This window comes from Blennius ocellaris (assembly GCF_963422515.1).
Source record: "Blennius ocellaris genome assembly, chromosome: 8".
NCBI lineage: Eukaryota > Metazoa > Chordata > Actinopteri > Blenniiformes > Blenniidae > Blennius > Blennius ocellaris.
Window position 1 is genome coordinate 24,790,797 of NC_137657.1, and position 18,663 is coordinate 24,809,459.

Here is an 18,663-nt window from a genome sequence, read left to right on the forward strand (position 1 = left end):
GCAATTACATTAACCACTTTTGATCTTCAGCTGAAAGGGTCATTGCATTCTCATTTGAATCTCATTAAACCGCGTGCGTAATTGGGAATGGTTCGGATCCCTCGTTCAGCATTCAAAGTTTAAAAAAAACCCCAACAGAAACAATTATTCAACAATGTTCATGCCACAGACTAAAAACCATTTCCCTTCAAAAAAATAATGCCTTCATTAACTTATTTACTATATGATGTTTCATCCTTTTCACGCTCGCTAGGACCCAGAGGCAACCTCTTATTGGTCAGTGTGGTTGGATGCTCGCAGAGGGAGGGGAGGGGGGGCGGACTACACGAAATGTCATCTTCAAAATCTTAAATAAGGAGAAACTCACAACCGGAGATATCCACACGTGACAGCGACACGGCTCTATATGAGTAAAAGGAGCAGCAAGCATCAGGACCAGTCGGGAGTCAGTCATCGCTCCACCTCAGCTGTGCGCGCAAAAAGGCAGACTCACTCGCCGGCTGCTCTCATTTTCCGCTTTTTATGACGAGCAACACATGTGAGTTTGTTTCTGCTACTTTCGCAGGACACAAAGCTGGAGTGAGGAAACGCAGGTAAACGGAATCCAGGCATTTTTTCCCTTTTTTTTTAACAGAGAGGAGGAAAGGAAATCCCCCTCCCTTCACCGTTACCACCTTTTTCTCCTCCTCGGACCTCTGTTCTCTCTTCTGGAGACACAAGTTTCTCACACACTGAGAGGGGGATGCTGAACGTCCTCGAGCCGCACTTGCACACAGAGGGAACCTAAAAAAGCGGAATTACTCTCAAGCTTATCCAAGGTATACAAACATCCCACGGAGTGTTTTTTGGCGACTATTACGCACGTTTTTAACTCTTTTTTTTGTTTGAAAGTGGAACGTCTGAGCAGTGCGCATTGAATTTGCGATTGTCCCAACACATTAACACACAGAAGCGCTTTTCAGCCTTTATTCCGACCCACCTCGCTCTCGTTCCATCCTCGCTCATCATTGTTTCAGATAGTGTTGATTTCTTTTACGCTGTTATCACAGTTAACCTCCTTTTTTTGTCATTCTCCCCGCAGCGCAACAAATCGGACACTTTAAGTGAGTGGAAGGATCAGCGCGCACCATAAAATGACTCCTGTCGGCGACGTGATACCCTGTCGCATCTCGTCTGATGTTTGACACATTGGAGGACCGGCTAAAGAAACTGGAGGAGGACGTTGCAAAGTCAGAGAATCCATCCCGAGCCCAGCTTGAGCGTTTTTACTGGAGTCCGAACAACAGACCGCCGTCCAGATGCAGTTTCGACTCTTCTCATTTGCCCTGATCGTATTGAACTGTATGGAGTACAGCAACTGTCAGGCGCCGTCGCAACGCTGGAGGAGAAGCAAAAGAGGTAACAAGCGGACGCGTAACCTACAGGTCTCTTTAGGAGAGCATCCAGGGCGCGACTTTTCACAGATGCGCGAGTAACGGGAGGCACGGGAAAGCGTCCCAAACAACCGTTTAGACCTCAATCCTCTGCCTGTCCGTGAACATCGTTTCTAAAGCAGAGAGGAGTGCGTGAACAGTGAGTCGAAAAGTCAGGAAACATGCAAGAACATATAAAACTCGCAGGTGAGAGTTGACCGATCGTATCAAGATGCAGAAGTTCTCTAGATATACAAACAAAACAAAATGTTTTCTCGACTGCAAATTAACATTCCACGATCTGATGTTACTTGTGCACCTCAAGAAAGAGCATTTTCCATTGCATGTAACGTTTGTCGAGCCGGTGAGCAGTGCGTAAAAGATGCGCAAAGTTGACCGCACGCGTCTTATCCAAATTAGTAGGCTTTATTAAAAGTTGCGTTTTGTGGATTGGCTGATCGCGTTTACAATACACTGTCTGACCGGGTTGTGCCCTCCCCAACAAAGGACTCTTGACGTTATTATGGAAGTTATGAAGTTGGTACCCCCTCCCCCCAAAAAAAATAAAAATACATAATAATAATTAAATAAAAAATAAATACATAAAAACCAGTTGGTACAGGTCGGTTGATCGGCGGGGAGTAATTCGCTGACCAGGTTCAGAATCTCTATCCCAAGACTTGCGAATCGGACATCTCCACTCCAATCCTCCTAATCTGGTTTTAATTGATCTCATAGCCACTTTGAACTGTTGGTAGGAAACTCCGCATAACAATCGCTCAGCGGAGGCGCAGGGGGTTGAGGAGGGGATCAGCCCCTTTGTAAATACTACTCTATGCTCTGAATGAATGAAGGAGACAGTCGGATTAGGGAAGTGGCCCCCGCGGAGCCATTCTCAGACCTGTGACATAACACCGTGCACCAAAGATCCTCGGGGGTGAGAGCAGATTTATTAGCTCCAAAATTGCGCACGTTTGTGATCACGCAGCGCTGACGACCCCGCGTCCGGAGGTAGCGCGGAACAGGTCGGGGGAAAAAAAAAACTAATTTAAAGTCAAGACAGAGGGGTGGTGGCGTTCTGGGGGCCTTGTAAATTGTAAGGCAATCACAGATTTAATCATATGCGCTGCGTGCCAGGGGGAACCTCCACACTCTTGCAAGCCCTCCACTGCCCATCTGCAAATAATCAGGCAATCACTGCGGGGTACTGGCACACACAAGTTTTTCAGCTCCTCTTGTGTATTTCTCTCTCTCTGTGCACTGTGTGATCTTTCACATGCAGGAGATACAGTGTCATTTACTCTGCATGGTCTATCTTTTTTCTTTGCTTAAATCTGCGGGGGTATGGTGAACCGGAGAATGCCTTCTGCACATGGTTTTAGGTGCTTCTTTATCTTTTGTAGTGTGTGTGTTTGAGCTAGAGGGAAGACGTAAGGGGGTGGTGTTGGTGGCCTAACCAGTGGGGATGAGATCAAAAGGTTAACTTACACATTTGACCTGCAGAACAGCTTTAGGCTGAAGTATTATAAGCCACACATTGTTGCCGCCAGCTCTCACAACCAATGTTACATTTGTCAAACTAATCCCATGCAAATATGTTCAGGTCTTTGCCTTTACAGTATGGTTCAGTGTGTGTGTGTATGTGTGGGTTTGCATGGATGTGGGATTGTGAGGTTGGGGTAGCACTTTGGGCCAAAAGTGCCATTCTAAGGAAGCAGTGGCAACCGGCCAACTTTTTGGTATTTGCTTCCTTCCTTTATTTATCACGGTTATATTGAAAGAAGCATGTGTAAGAGATCATTGTCCAATAGGCCCAGAAATGCTTGAATATTTTTCTAGCCCTCAAGGTTCCTGTGACAGCTTTATATACAGCCTGTCTGGCATGCACAGGGAGCTATCCAAACCGTTCAGGAGTGTTGAGACCCAGACACATCTCAGACTCACTCTCGCCACACTCCTCTCCCCAGGCGTAACCCCTTCATGCGTAACAAAACACATCCTGCATAATTTAACAAATATTTTCTTCTTCTGTTATGTATTTTATTTTCTCTCTTTCAATATCCGTGGACTGAAATGAAGTTTTGCCATTGATACGCAGCCTGCGCGAACCGGCGTCATTCAGTGAGATGTGAGGATCAGAGATGTCATCACAGCCAGGGGACGTTGAGGCGTAAAACAACCATTACGTATGACTCTGGGTTCTGCCAAGATTAGAATCTTTGTGCGGTTTTCTGGGCCGATCTTGTCTTGCCTGGCCTCACGCACAAACCCACACACACTGCATGGCGTGACCCACCCTCCTGTTTGGCTCTGGTAATGGTACATATACATTTTTTTAAAAATGTAAAACAGATGACAAAACAGATTAAATTTACACCTCCTTAGACCCCGTCCTGCCCACTAGAGAGAGGAAAATTATGCCAATGAGCCCTGCTATGATATCATAGCTAGACACAAGGGTATTACTTTTCATTTTTATTCTCTGGCTAATGATGCCACCTGCTGACTACATAAAAATCAGGCTGGAGTACCAAGTGCTGCCTGAAGGAACAGAGATGCACAGTGGGGCCCTAAGCCGTTTAAACAGGTAATGAATAGGTAATGGCAGCGGAGAGTGGTGAAAAGTTGCCATGTGATACCGTTAACCCCTTCCACATCCACCCCTGAAACCCCCGATCTGAATTCCCAGTGGGCCACTGTGTGTTTCGGATCATATTCAGCTGTGTAATCTGTTACTCAACTGCGTTCCCAGATGTTTTCTGAAGGACAAAAAGTGAATGGCTGAAAGCAGTGCGAGTACAGCAGGGCATAGGGAATGAGGTCAGAGATGCCTTTTGAACTGCCACCGATGGTCGAGCAACAAGAGTTGTGTGTTGGCATGTTTTCGATGCCAGAAATCCACAGAAAGGGTTCATGATTTGTAGTGGAGAGAGCCCATCTTTCCACAAAATATCACGCCGAGACTGTGCAAAAAGGTGTCTGACTCAGAAAAATGAAAAGCAACACAATTTGTGAACTGTTTGTGAGTGTATGCAGCTCTTGGCTGTATAGATGTTAAAAAAAAAAAAAAAGTATTGCATCTTTGGATGCAGTTAAGCCACTCAAGCATTGTGGCCTCTCTTTCTAAGCTCTGGAAATCGGGCCTGTGTGTGTTTGAAAGCTCTCGCAAAGCTCCCAGGTTTGTGGGTGTAAGTGTTAATGTTGGAACCCGGTGCTTCAGCGCAATATAATATGTTGATTAAGTGCCTAAGGGGGATGAGAGGGAGTGCTCCAAGAAGCTGCTTTCAGACCAGCCTTGCCACTCTTGCTTTTTTGGAAAAAGTTGAAGGGGAAAAAAAGAGGCCCAGCAGATGGCACGTCTGTTAGCAACAGGCTTCATATTTTTTTTTTTGTTCACACGATGCCTCACTAATCCAGGTGATGTTCGAGCCCAGCACCCAAAACCTTTCTTCTTACTCCAAGTTTAAAACAGAATTTGTACATTTAATTCATGCAAGGCACCAGATTTGATGTGATTTCGACAGTGGAAGACACTCTGCGTCTCTCCTTTCTCACCGTCCTCAGAGGTTCTGCTGGTCAAGAGGAGAAGGAGGAGGAGGAGGGGGGGGGGGGATGTTTTAGGGGAAAGAGGAAGGCATATTTAAGCAGATCAGCTGGAAAAGGCTGAATGTGAACAGCATCACCTGAGAGGGATTACAGCGAGCTGAGTCTTGACCTGAGCCCGAGCTCCAGCGTCAAGGAACAGAGCTCTGTCTTTTCTCTCCCAGGCCCCATCAGCCAAGCTTCCAGAAGTTTAAATCTGTGTGTGTGTGTGTGTGTGTGTGTGTGTGTGTGTGTGTGTGTGTGTGTGTGTGTGTGTGTGTGTGTGTGTGTGTGTGTGTGTGTGTGTGTGTGTGTGTGTGTGTGTGACAAAATACCGGGAGATACACAGACGCCGTGCAGGTGCATTCCCCCCCTCAAGAAATTACCCCCCCCCCCCCAAAAAAAAGAGCAACGCTCTCGTCGCCTTCACACACCCACAGCCTCTCAACCAATCACAACCCGGGGAATTATTGTGGCCATCAAGGACAATGATCCACTTATGCAGTGTATTGATAAATCACATTAGTCTGACCCAGCCTCCGAACTCCGTGGAAAGACTAGCTCCTTGTTCGACCCGCATGTCGATCCCGACCTGTGAGCGCAGCTCCTGCTCAGAGTCACAGCGGTATCAGGTGAAGCTGGAGAAAGGCTCCTCAGTGCACTCGTGCCACGCTACACTGCCGGGAAAAAAAACAACATCCCAAAGAGAAGGATAAAAACATGCAGTGGCATGAACTTTCTTCTCCAGAGAAAGACACGAAGAGATTCTTTAGTGACACCATGTGACAAAATAGGATGATGTTTCACTGTTTTATTGGTCTCCCTTTGGGAGAAACAGTGGTCTTGTCTGAAAAAGTTCAAGTAACCCAAATGGATAAATTTAACTGGGTGTTCTTTTATCCCATATTTATTTTATGAAGGACCTGTCAGGTTGGGCAATGGGAGGAGAAGTGATTTTTCTACTCCCCGAATGTTGCAGGATATTCATTTCACTGTGATGAGAAATCTTGTTCTGTAACACTTCTGCACATTTATCACATCGCAGTGAGAAAACATTTATTGTGCAAAGACTTTTTCTCCCTCTCTATTATTCAGTGTGGAGAGGGTGTGTGTATTGGGTTGGGGGGAAATACACGAGGGGATCTTCTCTTCCACCCTCAATCACTGTCATCAGAGGATCCCATGTGCTGGCAAAGCTAAATGCCAAACAGATGTTTTCATTTCAGGCCATGTTTTACCACACTGTAAAAGTTCATTTTTTCGGAAATGTGAAATAAAGTGAACTTATCATAAAAAAAAAAAAGAAAAGAAAAAAAAAAAGGAATATTGTAATACACTCCATATTTCCTCATGCTAATCGGAAACTCCCGAACAGCAGACAAAAATGGTAGCGTCCCCTCGGGAGTGCGATTTTGCAACCCTCACCTATGCCCACTGCCTCAGTTGCACACTCCCCCACAGCAATTACACCTTAATACGTTTCCTTATAAAGCTACCAAATACGACCAGCCAATTTGGTCCGATTCTCTCAAGTTTATTGGGCCGTAAAGATTCTAATGTTGGGAATCATTTCGAAGTGCCACACATAAAACAACAACACAAAAGGAGTTTTTTCCTTTTTTCCCCCTTTTTTTTTTCTATAAATGACTCATAGCAGTGCTTCACAGGTAGGAGAGCTGCCCAGAGCCGGAGATGGAGCCCCTCAGGCATGCACCGAAATGCACTTCCAGACTGCTTACCTCTCACATTACTAATACACACCTCTAAAAGAATTCAGCGAAGAGCTGTTTAGATGTAATGGCGTCAACACAATAGGCATCCATTGTGTTGTTTTTTTTTTCTCTCTCAATGAATGTAACCATGGGGATTGTTAAAACGGCCCATTTCCCCTTCACGGATTACAATAGACAGCTCCAGCATTAAGTACAGAATTGCACACTGTGAGTAATTATTTGTTAGTCATTTTGATTCACTTTCTTGTTCGAATTTAGATGCAGAAACTTGTAAAATCTTTGATGGTGGTGTTTAAGGTAACCACTGAAAACAAGTAGCCTGATTCTTCCTAAAGTGGCAAAAATCTGTCAAATTAGCTTAACATGACATTTATATAAATTATTAACAAAATAAGTTAGTTTTGCACAATTTTGTCTTTTATTATATTTGTGCTAAGCTAAAAAATTATTGCTTAATATGCATATACAGAAATTTTACTTTCTATTTTTTTCATTTAACTCACAGTCTGAAAGAAACAGCCAAAATATTCCACCTTTTTTTTGTTCGCTGTGTTTTTGCATCTTCCCAGTTACTCATGAATGCACATGAATTAAATGAATTCATTAAGCTTCTCTTTATGCTTGATTCTTATTTCGTGTGCAGATATGCTACAGGCATCAAATAATGGATGAAGTCATTCAAAGGTATCTTTGGGAAAATATCTTCCACTTAAAAGGGGAAAGCAGGGTTTTAAGGCTACTGCCTGGTAGGTGGGCCTGAAAAGTTCCACCTGTCTTGAAGGTGACAAAGCTCTGAACAAATTTTACGACACAAAAGTCCTTGGAAGGATGCTCAAAGTCTCGTGTTTCTTGAAAAAAAAAAAAAGCCTCGCTTTGTATCTGCTCGTGTTTGCTATGTCATTGTGCCCCTCTGTGTTGACTTGTACCTACTTCGCATCGATCTGCGAAGCCTGGAAATCTGAAACTCAAGGAGGGCCTCTTGAGAAAACACACACACACACACACACACACACACACACACACACACACACACACACACACACACACACACACACACACACACACACACACACACACACACACTAGCATCAACATGGGGCATGCTGGTGGCTTGCATCAGGGCCTGATTGAATGGCTCTAACAAGCGGGGGCTGCGTTTGCTACCCCCATGCCCACCTCTTAACACTCGACAGATGGACAAGAATCCTTGCCCCCCCACCCCCGCCATCCCTGCTTTTATGGGACCTCTAATTACGCTTACACGCCACATCAAAATAAAGCTCAGCATGCAATGCCTTTGGTATGGGAAAGGAAGTGAGCTGGTCAGATGCAATAAAGCGCCTCTCCGCGGAGCTCGCCTGTAATTTGGCATGGACGTGGAGAAGTAAAGGTAAAGGTGGTGCAGCCCCCACTGTCGCCTGACTATATTACCGACTGTGGAGTTACTGCCTGCTTAATATGCTTTAAATGCTTCATAAAATAGGCTTTTCTCACCGTGCTGATCATGATTTGTGAAAGAGAAAGCCGGCACACTTTGAAATGAAAGCCTTAGAAAAGAATACTATTTGCCCCGCCCCTTGACGTATTATCGCAAGTGACTCCAATCGGCATCTGTAATTAGTTTGGTTTGAGTTTTGGGTTGGATTTAAGTGAATGAGCATCATAAGACTTTGAATGAGCTTTCGGATGATCCGACGTGTCAGGCTCACACTGGATTTCTTTGGGGGATTTTTTTTTTTTCCTGTGTCGGGGCTGAGCCACTATCTCCAGGAGCTCAAGCTCTGTGGTGTGAGGAGGGAAAGGCCTCATGGCGGCCTGCGGAGTGCAGAAGCACCCGGTGTGTTTTTAATCAGGAGTAAGGCTGGGAGTCATTAGTGGGCCTTGATGCTTAGCTCATTGTCTCTGTGAGTCCTTCTTTGTGGAGAGAGTGGGGAGAAGGGGGGGGGTGTACAGTGAGGGCAACGTAGCGTGCATGTCAGATTTAAAGAGGTCTTCGGGGGTTATCCACTGTGAACTTAGGAGGTCAGAATAGAAGAAGCAGAGAGGAAGGAACAGAGAGGACACAGAGGAGTGATTGAATGAGACATGCATCTGTCTGTTATCAGAGCAGAGCAGTGGGATTGAAGATCAATCTTGTAACGTAAAGCAGCATCGCATGATATTTGGCCTGAAGGGAGCACTGGAATTCCCTCCCCCAGGACACAGGCTGTTCCAGTCCTGCACCCCCCCCCCCCCCATACCTGCCGCTCACTTTGATGGAGTTTTGTAATTACCTCTGAGATGATAGAGCACCTCCGCCTACTTTCAAACCACAGCCGACTGTTTAGTATCTTACTTGTCAAGCTGTGTGCATATTAACTCTTTATTAACTCTTTCTCGGCTCTTTCCGGTCCTTGTTTAGTTTCACTTCCTCAACCAATCAAATGGAGGAAGTCATGAATTCATTGATTTTGTAATTAGATTTGCTTCCAACAATGACATACCATTTACATTTAGATTATGAGATAAATAGTTAATTCTTTTTGAGGCATCGCATATTTCTGCGATAAACACTTAATAACAATATCAGTTGTTCTGAATGTAAACACACTTAAAAGATGTTGTTAATGTCTCTGCTTCATTATTTCTTCTTCCAAATAACAATCAGTTTTTTTTTTTTTTTTAGTTAATTACACAATTTGTAATAACACAGTAACCCGGAAAAAGGTGGCTTGCCCCCTTCAGGTCGGTGAAGAGCTCTTGTCCCAAGTATGCGGATGTCGTATCGGTCCGTCGTGGTGAAGAAGGAGCTGAGCCAAAAGGCGAAGCTCTCGATTTACCGGTTGATCTTCGTTCCTACCCTCACCTATGGTCATGGGCTCTGGGTCATGACCATGACCACGAAAGAACAAGATCCCGGATACAAGTGGCTGAAATGAGCTTCGTCCGTAGGGTGTCTGGGCGCACCCTTAGAGATAGGGTGAGGAGCTCAGCCACCAGGGAGGAGCTCGGAGTAGAGCCACTGCTCCTCCACAGCGAGAGGAACCAGCTGAGGTGGCTCGGGCATCTGTTTCGGATGGAAGCCTCCCCAGGGAGGTGTTCCGGGCATGTCCCTTAACTGAAGAATTAACAATGCTGCATATCAACAGTTTAAAAAGTAGCATGAGCAACTACCCATAGTTAAGATTCTGGCCATGTGACAGACATGATACTTTATTTTTATTCATGTTTTTGATGCAATTTATGCAAATTAACTGTTCTGAATTTCTTTTTTCCCTTTTTACGAAATTGACCTCTATCTTTCATTCATTGTCAACATTTAAGAACAGGAAATACATACTTAAATAGTCCGTCTGGTGCAGCAAACGTTTGATATTTTTTACTCACATCTTTCAACATGGGCAAAGGGAAACCTCACAATCTCAGTCTTCTTTTTCTCTTGTTTATACAATAAATATACAGCTGAAAATGTATGGAAAAGACAGACCAGACAAAAGAAGAAACGATGTAGATGAGTGTAAGGGTATCAGATTATTTGCCTGTATATGAAAATGTTGGCTAATAAAACTGTTCCTGGGGTTACAGCCATGCTAATATATATAGAACAAGCAATTTTGTGTCATGTAAATGTCTATCATAATTATCCCGTCAGACCCTGTGCCACTGGTTTAATACCACAGATACCAAAGAATGAGAGTTGAGGCAAATCTTCAGTGAGAAAGTTCATTTCTAACAACACCCAGCTCTGGGATTTGGCTGATTCGCTATGGCTTCAACACTCCAAGAAACTCTTCGTCAAGTTACATGTAGATAATGATACATTGTTTTGACTAAAGGGTTTCCTAAAATTAGTACTGTTATATGTTGAATCTTTGAATCCGCCTGTCGGATTATTATTTGATTATATTTTGTTTAAAATGAGTCTGGATCGAATGACTTCCTTTCCGACATTTCTCATAATCAGCCTGTATGTATCGTACGTAAGATTGATATCTTAATAATCACTGGTGCTGTTCACTTTGAGTTTTGTTAGGTTCAACCAGAGAAGGCTACAAAAAAATTGTACAGTTCAAGTATGATTGAAAATGACCATTTCATACATCATACATCCACTCCAGGAATTTGAGAAAAGGAATAAATAGTGCCACTAACTACCACCATATCAGTACTTTACACGATGAAAAATAGCGGGAGAAAGTGTTTCAGTTTCTGAACTTTTCTCTCCAGCTGTGTTCACTGTTGTTCACTCGAAGACACAACATTTTCAACTCAAAATGCAAAACTTTGTTATGTTTTGGGGGTTCTGTGACAATGGTAATTGGAGTCACTGAGAATGCAATTTTTTGAAAATGGCTCCCAAGGTGGAACTTTTTAAAATGCTCCAGCTCCAACAATAGTTGTGTATTTGCCATTGTTAATGATTTCAGTGTGTTGTTTCACACGTATGGTTTCATTACAAAAATATAACCAAGAGCACCTTCCCGTGCCCGAAAATGAAAACTCCATTGTTTTCAGTGTTTTTTGCTGTTGCTGTGTAAATGTTGAAAACCTTGCCATGTAAACATAACATTTTTCTGAATTGAAAATAGAAAAACGATGCATTTTCACTTGAAACATTGTGAAGACGGGGCCAATAACTGAGCATCAATAATCTATGTTTGTATATGTCACACTGGCTTCACACTCACACAGACTGTAAAAAGAACAGGCTAAAGTCTATTTATGTTGAAAAGCAGCACTCCATGTTAAGATTTTAACTGGACCTTCTTTTGTAGACCTTTTGAGCAATTGCATTAAAGGCCTTCCCTTTATCCATTAGTGTCTCTTGCTGATTTTGCGCTGGGATCCAGACAACAAAACAATGCTGCGGTAGAGACAAATACTCGCCCGAGAAGCATAAAGCTTTAAAAGAAAAAAAGAAAGAAAGAAAAAAAAAAAGAAACCCATTTACATTTCTCAGATTCCTTCACTCTTTTTCTCCCCCTCTAGTTATACACTTGTGTTACAGCTTGGCTGACTTCTCCTTAACTGGATATTATTTTATTTGGACTGGGGCCATGTCTCAGGAGCGGCGGCCTTCGCTGTGTAAACATCTGTCACCAGCAGGAGTCATAACTAATAGGTATCTGTAGACAGGGGTCACGTGTAGTTTACATGTTTACCGGCCAATGGTCTCAGAGATGGCACGGCCTCGGCGTGGCAAGGAACGGGACTGGCCAGCACCAGCGACTAAACATGCATGTGTTCGCATACGAGCGCCCGGAGGGGGTTGTTCTGAAAATAAGAGCGCCAAAGTTGAAGGGGTTGTTAGGGATCGCATCTCAGACATTTATTTTTTTACTGACAAGAGGAGACTTCTCCTACGGTGGGTTCGTTGGCACGACTGCACCTCGGAGCATTGTTGTAACAGCATCCAATACACGACCACCGGATCTGGCTGCTCTGCTGTCAACAGGGCGGCGTGTTGGCACATGAGCGCTACTGTCTCCATGCGTCCGCCTCTGCTGCCTCCATGTAATGATACATTCGACGACCTCATGCCACCCAGGGATTTTGGATGTGAACCCCCCCCCCCCATATTCATTGTAGCGCTTTCATTACAGGCTCCCTTTATTATTTTGGCGGGTTTCAACCTCACAGAAGCACATCTTGTGCTAAAAGGAAATTAATTTTATTCATTTTGCTTTACGTATGCACCCTATTTTGGTGAATTATGCTCATGGCTTGTATTTTATGGGAGCGTTTATTCCAAGTTTCTCTCAAAGGGCACCGTCGAAATGAAACATGCCCTCCCGAGGGCTGAGCCTGGCCTCTGAGAGCCACCGCGAGCCGGTTCCTGTTAAGAGGCCTGTGCGGTGCCAACCATTCAGGTGCAGCTTTGTGGCGGTGTGAGAACATGTGGCCAGATGTAACCCAGGCACCTGCTGCAGGAAGAGGCGGCTGGAAACGTCTAAACAAACAGGGGCCACGAAATACCTCAGATGAACTTCTCTTTAAAGTCGTCTTTGTGTGTGCGCCGCCACTTCAGTTGTTAATCATGACAAGTTCGCAACACACTGGCTTCTGGCAGCTTCATTTGAAGGAAAAAAAAAAAAAAAAAAAGATCAAATAATGGTGTTGCCGTTTCCACACTAAGAAGCAGACTTCAGTGAGGCGAGAAAACAGGCAAGGTTATGGGATTTTCCCGTGAAAGACGTGATGTCGATATTGGATCCAGCCCAGTTTTTTTTTTTTTTTTCCTTTTCTTTTTTTGGAGGGGGGGGGGGAGGAGGAATGAAGCTTTGATGTTTAGGAGGTTTTTTTGGTTTTCAGTGTCAGGCACCAGAATTGAAAGCGAGACCAGGTCTTTGCCATCTGTCCCCCGTGGTGCACTCCACTTTTGACCCTGGTGATCACCTCAGATCTCCCCACTGGCCTCAGCGGGTGACGAGGAGGCGCAAGGTTGTATCTTGTTAAAAGGTTAATGAGGTAGAACTCAGCAACAGACGTGGAGATCGGTATGAAGTGTGAGAGCACGGTGGCTTTGTTTTTTTTAAGAAAAAGGTATTGAGTTTTTGTTTTTCTTTTGAGTTTGGTCTTCATTATATACTGTGTTCTATACCCCTCCGGTGAAATCTAAATTAACTGCCTTGCTACCTTGCTACCCTTTTTTAAAAAGGAAAACGTCAGCATAGGCTGAGCTTACCAGTCTGCGAGGCATTGAGTGCTGCAAATGTTAAATCTTTTCGTTACTACATGAATCATTTGAGTTCCTGCGATTGGCAGGCAGCAGTTGAAAGTAATGTGTAAAGTGAGTTCACTCATCTCCTCAACCTCAGACCCACTTTTACTGACTGCTGCATTTCCCTCCATGTTCCTTTCACTTTCTATTTTCAACTTTCACTCGAGTCAACAAAACAAAGATGAGAATTTCAGTTCATTATATTTCTGTGAATTTCTTCGGAGCCTTAGGTCACTCTGTGTCATAAATACACTGGGTACATAAGATTATGGCTTGCTGTAGTTATTTTGGACCACAAGTAATCAGATTAAACACCTATTTAATTAAAATGTCATCATGTAAATGCAATAAGGTTGACCATACCAAATTGAAATGACGATGGGATTGAAGGAGGTGTCTGGTTATGATTCAGTCATGCTCCATATAAAAAAAAAAGCATCAGATTCGTTCCCAGTGATACGTGTCTGTTATATAATTCACAAAGTGATGCCTCACCCACTCAAATGACAGAGTTTTTTCTGCAAAGAAGTAACAACTTCATTTAATTGACTGAACAAATCCATACTGGCCAATGTATAGGCAAAACAGAGTGTGAGGTCATGTGCATGTATTACAGATGTAAAAGTGCAAGGCATTATGGCATAGATACACTGACTGAATCAGATGGAATTATATCCCCACACATCAGTCTGATTACTTTATTGTCTAAACTGGATCATTTTATCTCAATTGAAGAAAAAAAAAGCTTATATAAAAAGTGTACGCACAGTTAGCATTAAGCTGTAAAAACAACAATCTTATTTCCACAGTGACAAAATGTAGGAAAAACTTTTGCTTTCAAAATTCAATGAGTAAATGGGTGACCTGAGAGAGTGGATTTATCTTTACAATACTTCATTCTGTGCTAATCTGCCCTTTTCTGCATCACTTTTCTTGACCCAAACTCTTAGATTAGTATTAACACCAATACAAAACCAATAAAAACGAATGGGTTATGAATTGTATAAAAAGGGAACAACAGCAAAATATTTAATATTTAATACATAAAGCAGGATCAGTTGCAACATTATCAGAGGCTTATATTATAAATCCTGCTCAATAAATACAGAATTATCCAGCAGTGATAGTGGTTTAAGAAATATTTGAACGTAATGCATAATGAGAGCAACACTCTTGACACTTGGGTGATTCCGCAGCTCTCACAATCAACATTTTAACCCATCTAAATACTGCTACTAACAATGTGAGTGTGGGCTAAATATATATACGGCAGCTGAATGAGGTGATGTGAAGTAAAAATCCTGGAACGACCTGCAGCGGTTCTCTTTTCCAAAGCTGGATGGGACACGAGCACGTTTTGGACGATGCCATCGTTTTCTACACCCGTGACCGATGAAAAGCACGTGGGGAACGACAAAATCACATGCGCACTTTGAAAGGGGGGAAAAAAGCACACACAACTGTTGCATCCAGTCTCGAAGGCGAGCAAGTTCATGGCGCTTCAGGTCTTTTAGTGAGTGACATTTCTCACTGTTTTCGTTTCTTCGTTTTCACTTCAACGATCCATCCAGCTTTGTCTATGTAGAAGATTTGCTGTCTTTTCCCCAGTGTTGTCGTTGGGGATAAGCAGAAACAAAACATTGTTTCGTGTTGCAGAGTTTACAATCTGCTTTTGCGTGACACCTCAGCGAAAAGATGACTATCTACCCCATCTGGATTTTCAGATATGCTGTGCTCTTTGGCAAGTGGGAAAAAAACCCCCACATCCAACTCCTCTTGCTTTTCAGATGTGTGAGCTGGAAGTGGGGATAAGTTTGGTCAAGTGATGACAATCCGGGCGATCGGGGCAAACCCGGGTTAGGGCGGGAGAGACGCTGCGGTGCCGCATGGGGTGCAAATATGGCAGGCATGCCAGCCGTCTCCTCCTATTCCTCCTCCTCTGCGATGTCTTCAATCCCTTCATATGGCAAGACAAGAAAAAAACCCACATCGGATTCCCAGTTAGCAGCACATGTGTGTGTGTATATATATGAGTTTGTGTGTGTGTGTGTGAGAGAGAGAGAGAGAGTGAATGAATTACTAGTCTCGCCTCACATTGAGCTACAGGTGTGAAAATTAGGTGTGAGGTTTATGTGTGATAAATTACCAACATGTGGGCTAATCAGAGCCACGCCACCTTTTTTTTTCTTCCTCCGCCCACCCCTTTCCTCTTAGCCGTTTTTTCCTTCGACAACACATTTCTCCCACAGCTTGAGTGAATTTGAAGGAGTGTAAATATTGAAATATTCAAATTCGAAACAGCCGCACTTCTTCTTATGGCTCATTTCTTACCATGCGCCGCTTGTTTTTCATCTACAGTTTGTACTGCATTTATATGGGAAATCGTCTGAACCTCTTTCTTAATTTATTGGTTTTCCTGTCATAATTTTCACTGAGAGCCCCTCATTTTTGCAGCCGTATCTGTCTCAGATCATTTATCATCTTATTGCTATTGCATCAATGTTTAGAACATAAACAACACCTGTTGTTTCATTGTGGACATGTTTGAATCCTGGATTTCTATGCTCGGTTCCTCAAATACTGTCTATCTTTCATTTTGCACCTGTTGGACCATTAATCAGCCCCAAAAGTGACATGCACCACCTCCTGGACTTAGCGAAATGAAAGCTATAAAAGTATTTATTGCCATCCATATAATTTTGTAACTAAAGGCCAAAGAGTTCTTGGCTCAAATAAGCAACGAGAGATGTAATTAATTTTATTCTGTCTTCAGAAATACTGCAAAGTTTCACAATCCATCATCTGAGCAAATTTTCATCCTATATTTTTTTTAACCAGCAGGGCCATAAATGTTCCATCTTTGCCGATACAGATCATAGATCATACATCTGTGGCGCAACACTATCAATGCGGTGGAAATTACTTGAAATTACAGGCCCGTTTCACATCAAGCTCGTACTTCCTCTGGAAGGAGGAGTGAATAAAAATGGCGAAGAACAAGAAGAGCTGGAAAGAAACAAGAACCACATGCTCGTCCTCTGGTGCCTTTCCAGAGGGTGATAAAGTCAATCTTCGTGAGTCATCGATAAAGCCCCACGGTGCTCGGCGTCATAAAGTCCCTCTGCACCTGCTTTCACCCACCGTGGCGTATAAAGGGGGTATCGCCGTCAAGAGAACGAGAGGCAGATGCTGAGTGATGAACTGTGACACTCAGTGGGAGCTGCCACTTTGATTTTCCTTTAAAAGGCCAATGCAAATAGAAGACACGTCCTTTGGTTTCTGCGTCAAGGAAGACCTGAAATATGTTCCATGAACACAAGTGGTGCAAATTGCACTATTCTTGGTTGAAACCACTTTAAAGCCGTGCTGTAAATATACATCCACCAAAAATAAAACCCACTCAGAAAAGTATTATCCCTGACAGCTAATTTTTGATGTGTCAAACCTCTTTTTATGTTTTTTCCCCCCACTGGAACTGAAGTTGAATCAGATTAGAGGTTTGCATTGTTTCACTGCAGTGTTTTAATAATCTTGACACTGACTGTGGACAGATATCCTGTTGTTTTCGAGGGTTGGACAAACTGTAAAATATTTTATGGGACCACAACCCACAATGAAGAGGCGATGCTGTCACTTGACCACCACATCAAGGTCAATCTTTTTTCTTTTTTTTTTCCCCCTTCGTGGATGACTCCAGAGCTTTCCATGACAGTGACGTGGCGACTATGGATCACTGGTTTGAGTGTCCATCGGCGTTGCAGCGGGGTTTAAACTCTGCAGCACAACGCTGTGGGATCAGGTGAGCGAGGTCACATTTTACCATGAACTTTCCAAAAAGGAATCACGAGGCCTCTCCGACATCAATGCATCCAGATGTCGGGTTCGAACCGGGACATCAGTCTTAAGCCATATTCCATTGTAAAGATATTAATAAGGAAGTAAAGGCTTTGGAAGAGTGCAAGGGTGCAATTCGATGAATTACTCTGTATTGACCTGAGGGGCAACCTGCATGCCGTGCTGACATCAGCTGGACAGATGGGCAAAAGGTGCAGAGAGTGTTTCCAGATCAACCCCGACTCTTGTCGATGTCTCCATCTGACCAGCTGCACGGGAAGAAACACGGTTATCTCTATCTTTCACAGGTTGATGTTCCGCGTGTGTTGGAATGGCTTTAAAATGTTGCTTTGGCAATAAAAATGAAAGGTGTCAAGAGATGACATTGCTATTTTAAAAGAATAATAGCTTTTTGTTTCTCATGCAGTTGCACCATTACTCACATTTTTTATGGTTAAAACCTGTTTTGTTAAATCCTATTGTTCTATGTGAACTGCTCTTTGAAACAGTTCAATTAAGGATTCAAAGACTTCTTTAGATGATCACTTGCAATAAATTATTCTGTTGGATTAGCTTATCATTTTTACCCAACACTAGCAGTCTTATGTCTCAGCTTTGCATCACAATTATCAAATTATCAATATGAAACTGAGAAGTGCCATTAAGGTATCATTTACATGACGTTTCTTGTGAAAACGCAACATTTCTGCCTTTTTGTTTCTGAAAAGTGCCAAAAATATGTCCATCGACACCGAAACAGCAAAGTAGTTTTTATGTTGGACCACGAGTGGGTGCTGTTGGTTGTTTTTGTAGGGCTAGGGTTACATCTTTACGTGATTCTTTAAGAAATCCATGTCATTTGACACTGGCCTTAAATTTGGAGACGTTATTTAAAATGTGGTTGATCCCTTTCTTTCACAATGCATACACAATACATACAAATGCATACATATTTTCATGCATACACAATGTGAGCAAACAACATTATTATTCTAATTGTAATGACAGAAAAACATTACTGGAGTGCTTAGATCAGTGGTTTTTAAACTGGGAATGGTGCCAGAGATCACAGGAAGAGGCTTTGCGGTTGTAAAGATTGCAAACACTGTTGTATGTTAGTCAGAATAGATGTGTACGCCAGCCAGTGGCTTCAGAATATGATACAGGTAAATTAACGGGTCTAAGCTACACAGAATGAAGTCGCCTCCTGGTGGCTGGCTGCCTTACAGTTCCCTCTATTCCATCTAAACCCCACCCACTCACTTGGCAGAAGCTTTCCAAAATCTTATTGCCACTTTACTTATTGAGCTCAATAGTGTGAAAGTTGTCCCAATCTCCTCATTGAGCTTCAAAAAGAAGGGGAAAAAAATAAAATAAAAATCGATGAGCGTATTTCCGAAAA

General features: G+C 43.0%; 1 protein-coding gene across 2 annotated transcripts in view; it reads left to right on the forward strand.

The window, feature by feature from the left end:
* Positions 1-1,151: 1,151 nt before the first annotated feature.
* The window catches only part of rspo2 (R-spondin 2), a 64,841-nt gene continuing 47,329 nt past the window's right edge, over positions 1,152-18,663 (forward strand). For both annotated transcript variants that reach the window (XM_080501409.1, XM_080501410.1), the window contains exon 1: positions 1,152-1,398. In XM_080501409.1, the coding sequence (XP_080357535.1) occupies positions 1,299-1,398 (100 nt within the window). In that variant the 5' untranslated portion in view covers positions 1,152-1,298. The remainder of the gene's footprint in view (positions 1,399-18,663) is intronic.